General features: G+C 36.9%; 1 protein-coding gene across 1 annotated transcript in view; it reads right to left on the bottom strand.

The window, feature by feature from the left end:
- Positions 1–1,180: 1,180 nt before the first annotated feature.
- The window catches only part of fat2 (FAT atypical cadherin 2), a 96,456-nt gene continuing 86,669 nt past the window's right edge, over positions 1,181–10,967 (bottom strand). The window contains exons 25-29 of the mRNA XM_007555038.2: positions 7,410–7,563; positions 5,392–5,491; positions 5,151–5,299; positions 4,386–4,663; positions 1,181–3,012 (exon numbers count right to left, since the gene is read on the bottom strand). Of these exons, the coding sequence (XP_007555100.1) occupies positions 2,516–3,012; positions 4,386–4,663; positions 5,151–5,299; positions 5,392–5,491; positions 7,410–7,563 (1,178 nt within the window). The 3' untranslated portion in view covers positions 1,181–2,515. The remainder of the gene's footprint in view (positions 3,013–4,385; positions 4,664–5,150; positions 5,300–5,391; positions 5,492–7,409; positions 7,564–10,967) is intronic.

Below are 10,967 nucleotides of genomic sequence, written 5' to 3'. Positions count from 1 at the left end.
CATGGATGACTTTTAATCTAGTTCCAGAGCCAACCTTTTTTTGTTGGCTAAGTTTGTGGCGAGTACTGATATTTTGTTTGAAAGACTTGCATTTTAGACTGGCTTGGTTTTGCTCTCATTGGAACATAGTTTCAAAAAAATTCTCCTTAACTTCCATATTCATAGGTTGTGTGCTGATTTTGTGGGATTAAAAACAATTTGAAGTTGATATCGTAGTTTCTAGAAGCTGTCTTTTTATTCACCTTTGGAAACAAAAAAGAAGTAAAGCACATTTTAATAAAATCTCTCACAGAGAAATAACAGAAACATGGGGATGCCCACATTAATACAAAAATAAACTTTGTAAATGAATTAAAAAAGAACATATGTAACACACATTCAAGCAATTTGCTTCCTGCATAACACAAAATTTGTATTAAATGTACACGTCAGTAGTTGCTTCGTTAGTTGCTCTTAACTGAATTTATTCAACTAAACTACCAGTGAAAAATAGGATGCACATCATCCAGTGTGACCATGTTAAAATGTGAACAGGACTGGAAATTCATGTTGTAGAAAACTGATTGTTAGAGGAGAATAATGATTCAAAATTTGGTACCTGAAATGTGCATAAATGAGTGTTTTGGCTTTGTAACAAGATCAAGTTCTTCTTTGTGTTTAAAATTCATAGCAATGTCTATAGCGACGCCTATAACAGCAAGTTAGAAGGCTGTAGAATTTTATTCAGCTGTTCAATACAATAAAACTAAGCCGGAAGGGTCAGTTAATTTAAACACATGCATTTTGATTAGTCTAACATTTTACAAAGAAGAAATGACCCAAGAATCCATCTGATTACCCTTGTTGAATCATAAATTTGGAAAGAAAGTGAGATTTCAGTTAAAACTCAGAAACATTGATGTGCTATCATCAGTTATTGTGCACAGATTTGATAGAATCAAATATTCATTAACTTGAATATCTTCCTCCTTTATGTGCGTATTTTCTTAAAACTTACTGCCTACTTGTATGTTATGCAAGAAGCTTTCCTTTGTGAATAAACAATAGAAGTTAGCTGTGCGTATTTATTACACTTCATGAAGAGAGTTCTTCAGAATAATAGCAGAAGTGGGCAGACAATAACTCTGAGTCATTTACAATAGAGTAGGTTTTAGCTAAGGAGAACATTTTATTTGTTCAGAGTCACTGAAATGACTTCAAATTTCTCTCTTTTGGAATGGCTATAACTTTTTAAAATATGTAAACGTTTTTAACGGTAGTGTGCATCTTGGAAATTTGAGTTTTTATTTTGGAACAATCAGTTCATGTTATTGCAATTTAGATTAAATATTAAATGTTGCAATTAAAAAAAAAAAAAAGAAAAACTGAAAAATACTGTTTGCTGCTAGTAACATTAACTTTACATATCTACTTAAAAAATGTGCTGCATGCAGCAAAAGTAGTTTTTGACCGAAACAGGAATTTCATTAATCAGAGTGTTGTATTTTCCAACATTAAAAATGGCTGACCAGGAGTTTCTTTGGTGCTGCAAAACTTCCACATTAAGCGTTCCTGTAACATCAAGGGTAGAAACATTGCTGAGCAGTGGGTAATCCAAAACTTTGAACCGAAATCCATTCTGCACTCATTAAAATCCAGGAGGAAATGTTCAGAGACACTAAAGCTACTGAATCGTCCCAACACTGAGGACAGTGGAACACATTTAGAAATACGACATCACAAATAACATCACCAAATCACTCGTTTAAATGAGGATCCAGCCCCCATCGGAAGAGATGTGAACATGAGTAAACAAACATTGAAATGCTCATCCTGCATTTCAAGTTCTGAATGTCTTGTTTAACACATTTAAAGTTGTTTTATTTGTATCCTTGCAATTGGGAAATGACCAGAAGCATAAATTCACCTATGATTAAAGTATAACATGATCTACTTGTTCAGTGCAGGACAGGGAGCAGGCATTAACAAATCAGTTTTGTACAGAGTGGCTGTCTTATCAGAAATGTTGATGAAATGCTTGATATTTAGCGACACATTTTTTCCAACAGTCTTTTCTGTTGAGAGGCAGAGTCTCTCCTGCTGGTTAAAAAAAGTAGTACTTTATCTCCTTTTTATTTCCAAAGAGTGCAGGATCAAGTCAGCAACACTGTTCATATTTTCTAGGGATGGCGCTCAGCAGTTTTTCTTTAATTAAAAGATGAACTTCTGCTGAACTACTTCCGAAGAGGTAATTGAGCAGCTTTGGACTGCCTCAGTCTGGTCTGACATGGGAAGACAACATTGCCTGTTGAAGTCAAATGAATCAGAGACACCTACACTGACATTTGCAATCTTTCTTTGATGTCCATCAGGGTGGAAAGAAAAGGAGATTGGATTGAGGAGCTCGGCTGCAGTGGACCCCCAACCAAGATGTGTACTTGTACACAAAGCTGCCTTAAAGTGGAAGTGTGATAGTAGTTCATGTATGAAGCAATATAATCTTCAGGAATGATAGAGATCTCTCCGTGATTTTGTCCTAAAACATGACTTCTTCACAGCTTCCATAATCACTCTCCACCATACTCAATCCATCATAGCCGTGGTGGTTTTGCCCCGTGGGTCGTGTTTGAGGCTGGGCGGGGTTCGGGCCCGGTGGCGGGCTGGACTGTTCAGCGTAGGAAGGCATAGCCACACTTAAGCGCATGCTGAGTCTTTTATAGCCCGAAGAGACGTTGTCGAGGCTCCGCGTGTGCTGGGTGGGATAGTAGCTGATGGCAGTGTACTCGTTCGGGCACTGTGAGCTGGGAAGAGGAAGACCGTCTGGACCCAAAAAGTCGTCTAAGTTCTGATTGCTGTAACACGGAGGCAGCGGTGCCCGACGATCGCAGCGATCCAGTGGGAATGGGAAGCCCCCAAAACGGGAATTTCTTCGAGAGTCCACAGTCGAGGTGGAGTAGGTGTCCTCCACAATGTCAAACTGAGGGAACTCCCGGACTGTTGGCCGTCCGTAATAGTCTGGGTCTGCTGGGTAGACTGGAGACAAGAGAAGGAAAACGTCACGTTTTGTCTCAAAACAATCAAATACACTGTTTGCAACACTTTCTACAGAGAGCAGAGGCTAAATTTATTTAGCTTCTAGTTTCACATTCTTACTCCAGGCCAAAGACAAACAAAATGAACAAAGAGATGTAGAAAGACGTTGTTGTTTGAAGCACTCCATAAATTAAAAGCTGATACACTTTGAATTATCACTTACTATCATTAATAGATTTGAACTATAAAACCACACGCATCACTGCATGTGGTCCACATAGGTTTGACAAAATCGGGGCTAAAATACGCATGTTAAATTGTTCAAGCACAGTTCCTACGATTGGCTTTGACAGGCAGAACGGGGAGAGGGAATGTATCTAAAGAGGACCCAGCATGAAGTCCCCACATTTCACCTAAAGGCAGGCTGAATAAAAAACCTTCTAAGAAAAGCACCTGGAGAATCCTTCTCATCTTCCTTCAACATTATTACAATTCAGCTGGAAACCTGAGCATAGACACCTTCAGCCTTTTATATGAATTTCTGTCTTTTTTGATGTGGACAGGCTTTACAGAAGTCACTGCAGGCCAAGTCCGTCACCAGGAGCAACATATTTTGGGATAAAGAAAAGTTTCAGCGCGCTCCTCCAGAATATACTGCCAGCAGCACAAGTTTGAAATTGTCTTTTTTTCAACAAGAGAAGGGAGAGCTGTGCTTGAATCATACTTTAGTTATTTCCACTAAATAACCTCTTGTAGCATACGTCGACATTTTCCTCAAACACCTGCTTGGTTTCCAAGCAAGTGTTTTTTTTATACTGTTAATATGTCTGAATTTTAAGTTTTCTATAACTGTTGCTGCAGTTTTTTTTGTTTTTTTTTTACCTCAACATATTGAAAAATAGCGATCCTGACTGACCAGCTCAAAGCTCTCAAACCTCTACAGGTCTGATGCAATTTAGATTTTCAAATGATATTTTTGTTTTTGAAGGATTGAGCGTTTTAAATCAAAATGGTTAAGATAATTCAATTCTACTTTGTGTAAGAACTAAAAGTAACAAATGTCGCCGTATCTTGGTTTTAAGAGAATAATTTAATCTCTTCTTTATTAAATAAATTAAACCATTTTGTTTACATGATTACCATAAAGCATTTAGCAAAAGAAAAATGGGTAATCTTATAAGTTAATGAACTCTAATACTATACTGACCACATTGAATAGACCTACCATTTTATTTTATTGTGCCATGATTTCTTCTATTTATTTACAGATTTTTATTCCCTGACTGAATTTGCTCTAAGTTAAAACGTGATTTGTTGCCCTGTCATCCAAGCCTGCTGATCTGCATGAATATTTAAAACAAACTGCTACACACCTTCGTAGTCCATGTCCCAGTGGCCCTTCCTGATGGAGTCATTGTCGGAGCTTGACGGCGGCCTGACAGGAAGGTTGGGGGCCACGCTGCACACCACCGGCCGCTGCGCCTTTGGGGATCCGCCTCCTGCGGAACCAATTTGGCTGCGGGGCCTCAGGGATCTGAATGGTGTGTGGTGGTCCAGGTTGTTGGTGGCGTTGACCAGCGAGCTCATCTCGGTGGAGTTGACGTCTTGGCATTCTGCCTTCAGGCTCTTAGCCAGACTGGGCTGGAAGTAACTGTTGGGATGAACAAAGGTGGCTTTAGTTTGACACTGTTAGCAAGTAGTTCTGTGCTGATGATTAAACACGTATTTGTTTGATGCTGGTCAAGAATTCACTTGATGAACTTTTTATGATTTAGTTTCTCTTTGCTTGGAAAAAAAGGAACATCCCTCTCCTAAAAGTTCAGTAATGTGATTCAAAAAGTGAAACTCTTACACTGTGATATATTTCCAAAATTTCAGTTTACATCTTACGAAAATCAAAAATTAATTTTCTCAAATGATTACTGTATAGTATTTTAATTTAATTTAATGGGGTTGCTTTGCGGGGCATCATCTTGTGGCACCACTTCCCCAAAGCACTTGAACGGGGTTTTCATTAACAACCATGTCACGGATGTGCTTCTTTTTATGCCCATATTTTTTTTCATGCTTAAATTATTTAAGCAAGTGTAATATGAAATAAATCCACACCTCTCTAAGGAAAAAAAAAATATTCTCACCCATTTGAGTCCTGGACACAAACAGGTTTTCTCTTCTTCTTCTGAACATAACGTCTCCTGACGCAAACAAAGACTCCAACCAGGAGGACTATTCCCAGGACAACGGCACAGATCTGTATGATTTCCAAATAGCCAATCTCTTGAGATACCTGACACAGGATGGGAGAGGATGAGTCAGACTTACAGAGGAGGAGAAATTACAATAATTGGTTCCAAAGTGCAAAGTTTCCATAAAACTGACCACTGGCAGCGGGGCACAGTAGATCAAACCATCAGTGACTTTACAGTCATAAGCTCCAGGACAGGAATTAGGCTGGCAGACCTCAACCTCGTTGTGGCATCTAAACCATGAAAGGAAGATAGATTCAGTAAAAAGCAGAGAGAGGAATACAGGTTTGTACGAATCTGGAGCATGTTTACTGTACTTGTTGTTCTACATAGTGGAATAAAAAGGCTTCTGATCTTTTTTAGGGTCAGTTGTATTCAATTTAAGCATTTAAATTTACCACAGATTAGAAGACTGAAGCAACATTATGATTTATGCAGCACCTAAATACACAAATCCTTAAATAGTCCTCACCGTTTGACTCTCCATGATATTCAGTTAGAGACATTTGGACCAACTCAAGTTTACTTTCTTGCTATACAGGGTATTTATAGCAGAAATGTGAATCACGTCAACATTAAGAATTGTTTTTTTTTTAGAATATGAACATAATAATATATCTAACCCTGTTCTGTTTTTTTTATTATTGTGAAGTATAGTTAAAAACATAGCAGGCAAGTTAATGGACCAAGAATTATTTTAATTTGTCAGTTTGCTAATAAGAAATAGCCCAAAGGCTGTTTTTAAATAAGGAATTACTTTTTTAGAATTAAACACTTAAAAAATCCCTTGATAGTAACACTCTTGTATTTTGCAAGCTTTGTGGCCAAAAACCAAGTCTTTCCTCTTTAAACTGTTCAAATATTTTAATTAAATCCAACAGCCAGGGGCCAGTGTGGCTCTGAACAAGAATGTTAAAGCAAAGAGCAGCACAAAGACTGGCACCTTGGCCAGGGAGTAAAGGTTATCCTTGGCTAATGACACTAAAAGCTTTACTGCAGCCCTTCATCTTCCTGGTCCAGGCAAGAAATACTCCCCAAGTACTGTCAGCGCTGTGACTGCTGAGTGTTACCGCCTTATTACATAAACCTATCGTGTTATTTTGCATTAAACAGCCTGGTGCTTGGTTTAACACACACATTTCCCAGATGGTAAATTTACTAGATGTGATACACTAAACTGTTTCAAAGCAACTCTTTAATTAAATAAAAAGAAAACATTTATTCAGTTTATCTGCAGAGAATTTGGTTTATAAACAGGGCTTTTGACACAGTTAAAGCTAGGATTTTTGTCCCTTCTGACCTTACATGGATGGACATCTGTTGTCTGTAATTTATCTTCATGTGCTGCTGACTGAGTGACTTTTATTATGACATGTACCGGGTGGAATAAAAACATCTTCACAGTCAAAAAAAACCTCTCAATTACAACCCACAGTCATTTTTCACTCGTTCAGTGGAAACGTTACCTGCAACGTGGATTGCTCTCAATAACCGTGAGGCGCAAAGCAATTCCACAGACGGTCTTAATGAAAGAAATAATATGCAAATGAATCAGTAATTTTGCTTGTCGTCCGCTGGTGATGCAAAAGGAATTCAAGTATCTAGTGATGAGTGGATGTTGTTTGTGTGTTCATCAAAATTTGGAAGTCCGATTGAATACACATAAAAATTCAAGGCCGCCTGCGTCGTTTCTCGAAAGACAAACTTTGAAGCTGTTCTTGATGATGTGGTTTGTGGGCTTTTTTCTATTTCATTATTCTCTTGGCCTTGCTGGACCGAGGCGATTACCTCTGAGTATGTAATTACAATTTTGTGTGTGAATGCTCTCTGACCACAGTTCATCTGGGAGTGATGGGATTGGTGGTAATTGGTTTTATTATTTCAGCTCCTCTTGTTTATTTGTTGAGTTGCAACTATTCGTAATATGTTTTACAATGGATAGACTAAAGCAAGGTCTTCTTGGTGTGCTTTAATCTTAATCTCCTCCCGAGAGGTTGCAAACATAATCATGTCTAAATGATGATTAGTGGGGATTGACGGATTGGCTTTTACTCTAAAACATCTTCCAGCTCTTATGTAAAATCAAAACAGTACAAATAAGCAATGTTTTCAAATAGAGAAATAAATAAAAAATGTGACAAGTGTGTCTACCTTGCTTCGGTGTTGTCCAGAGAGCAGTTACATATGTAACCCGGAGCCTTTGGTATGCACACCCTGCCGTTGGTACACGGTTGCGAAATGCATGGGTTGACGGCCAGCTCACAGCGGTCGCCGTGGAAAATTCCTGCACATGTGCAGTGGGGCTCTGCAGAATAAATAAAATGCACTTAGACAACTGAGACAAGAGCGACTGATCAAAGCCGCATCGAGCGTCCACAACAGGCAGGAATTAATCACAGCAAAGGTCAACGTGATCCAGCCTGATAACGCAGAAGTGTGTTTGATATGTACAAGGGAAAACACAGTAAGTCACTGGCCATTAAAATGAGGAGTTCTAAATGTTCTCAATTACAAATATTAATAGGAATAAAAATATTATCAAGTATTTTTTTTTATATACATGAAGAATCAACAAAAAATAGAGGAAAACTGGAAAGAAAATCTTTAATGCTTTGAAACTTATGTAAGTTAGGTAAACCAAAAGTAACATTAAACACATAATTATAAATTGAAAGGGGTGAACTAAACACAACATGAAATTTTATGAAAAACCAGTGAAACTTCAGGACCCAAAAATACTGACTGAAGTAAAAATGGTAGCAAAACCAATGAGTCAAATCTGTCTTTGTGGAAGACATTTCCACTGAAAAAAGCAGTTTGAAATGTGATATAGAAAATGTTATGTTGCTGTCTTTTCACAGTTTCTTTCTGTGGTGGTGTGACAATCCACCATGCTAAAACTATTATGTCTCATCAGTGTACACCAATGTTATATCAGTGTCGGATAATTACTTTATGTAGTATCAATATCGCAAAAGACTGCATGGAATTGAATAATTGTTGACTCTTCATGCCACTAATACTTTAGCATGTGGGAGAGAAGGGATGAGAATGCATTTTTATTGCACCTGTAGTCATCAATGTAATATTTAAAAATGCTGAATTTTCATAATTTCCTGTCATTATGCTCATCTATTCTGGACTTTCCTCAGCAATCTTTGCATGAGCAGTGAGCCACTACATGTACAGGCCACCAGGCTACCTGGAGACCTTCCTGCGAGGCAACCGTATGATCCCATTACCTGCCATTATATCATTTTGAAGTATTTAGCAGCCACTTGGTAACTTGTGTTGTTTTCATAACCGTGACCTAAAAAAGGCCTGAAGTAGGGAAACATTGACAACAATCTAATCTGTCTTTTATTTTCTTCCCAGCTGTTTTACGCAAAGAAAGCTGCAGTAAAACAAAACAAACCTTGAAGTCTGCATTGTGTTTAACATCTGTCTGATGGCATTGGCCTTACCTCGAGGCATCTTTAGGGAAATAAACACAGTTTAAGATAGTGGTTGTTTCTTACTGCAGCTCTGCTTTAGTAACTGAAGCGTGACTAAAAGATGAGTTGACACGATGATGAATACAATCCTGAGAAAACAGTAACCTTTCATCCAGTGTCCACAGAGGCCATTTGCATATTGTAAAAGAAAACAATAAAATATAATGTAGTTATGAGCCTTTAAAAGTAACTTAAGTAAAGAAATATTATTGTGGGCGGAAGATTATTGATAACAACTGTACAGGGTTTTTGTTCACATATTTTTTCTAAAGCAAAGAAACCTGCATCAATAACAACTTTATGTTCTGTTTCATATCTAAGCTGTATAAGAAAAACTAGATGTAATGCTACAATTTCACAGTGAAGCTCATCGGAATAATTTTTTAAAAGATCCTTTTATGCTAAGTTCACTTGTGCTTATCAGCTGCTGTTTGGATAAAGAATAAATCAAGCAGCTAGAAACAGGCTGTCAGAAATGCAACCTTTTAGAGATTGAATTTATTAGTATAATCTGCCTAATTAGTGATAACATGTCACAAAAAAAGATATGTTGTATTGCGCACAACATTGCAATACATTGGAGTAGTCTCTTATGCTGACAGGACAATATCTCTGACTGTGTGAAGATCCATGCTCTTTCCAGCCTGTTGACACTGCACAGCTGCTAAACTGCACATGTGCTGGAAAGCCCAGGGTTTAACATTCATTTTAAAATGAACATGAAATCTTTTGGAAAGAAACAACTTAACTGCTCTAAACACAGCTGTCTTTCATGAAGGATGTCTTCCAAAAGGACTACAAAGTTCACACAATTGCTTGACTGCAGAACTTTTTGTACACTATAACTTATTTTGACAACACAGACCTAAGGGAAGACGTGGTGGTTTAGCAATTTACATGAATGCAGCCAAGTCTATTGCTCATTGCTGACTTGTAGGTTATAGGGCTATGCATTACATTCTCCTTTGTAGTACAATTTATTTTTTTAGATGTGACACAAAACCCTTTTACATTGTTTTTTCAAGACACATTTTATAGGCTTCATAAATAACGAACATTAAAAGATAAAAAAAGTGTGAATCATAAAACTTCTATGCAGGAAAAATAAAAGTCTCTGTATAAATCTGTGTTTTGTAGTTATTTTGTTTCCTGCTCATTTGTTGATGCTCCTGGAACAACATATAGAGGTGCAAGACAGACTTTCTCTGTGGCTACTTTCAATGTTAATATAAAGCAAAGTTAAGTTGAGTAAATACAGAAAGCACTTTTCAAATAATGATTTAATTTATCAAGAAAAAAATTAAATAAAAATCTTTCTTATCTCATTTAAGATTAGTTTTTGCAATTCCTTGCAAAAGGGATATAAAGACTACTGAATCTCCCAAAAATATCCCAATAATGTTCAAGATATTTTAGAAAAATATCCTGTGAACTCACAAGACAAACATGAAACTACCTGGAAGGTGTGTGTCCTGCTAAACTAACACGGCACTGAAGTTTCATTGAAATAAATCATAGAATAGTTATTGTTAATGAAAATGATGGGGAATGTGTGACTGTTAGTTTGTGAAATAAAAGTCAATCGCACTCATGTTATGTAGCAGGACAATAATCCAAAACATACAAGCAATTGTTTACCTAGCTGCAGCCAGAAAAAAATAATAAATAAATAAATAAATACAAGTATTAGAGAGGCCTCATTAAACTCTGGCCTTCTATCCAATTAAGATGCTGTGACATGACTGAAAAATTATTTTTGTTCTACCTTATTCTAGGTCTTCTTGCTGATCTGAAATATTTAAATCAAAAAGCAAAAATCTAAACAATCTATAAAGGTCTAATTCTTTCAATAGCACTGTACAAATCAGCCTTTCATATAACTGTTTAGCATCCCTAACTTGTTTAAGCAAAACTATTTAATGGCTGCTGGATTGTGTTCCACAGCAATTGACTTCACATTTTGTACAACGTCTAAAAAACTAGAATAAAATATGCAGTAAAATGACCTGAAAAATATTCCAAATTAGGGAGCTCTTTAATCAAAACTTAATAAGATAGGGCTATTTTGTACTTTTTGTTTACAGCCTTATTGGAGCACAGGACTTGTACCTGTTCTTGTACTGACATCTTTATTACAGGTCTGACCATGATCCAGTTTCTGATGTTTGAGAACTGTTTCTAATTTATTTTTTAATGAGTAGATAAGAGTCATAGT

Source organism: Poecilia formosa, unplaced genomic scaffold (genome assembly GCF_000485575.1).
Source record: "Poecilia formosa unplaced genomic scaffold, Poecilia_formosa-5.1.2 Scaffold68, whole genome shotgun sequence".
NCBI classification, from domain to species: domain Eukaryota; kingdom Metazoa; phylum Chordata; class Actinopteri; order Cyprinodontiformes; family Poeciliidae; genus Poecilia; species Poecilia formosa.
This window is presented reverse-complemented; position numbering and strand designations above follow the sequence as displayed.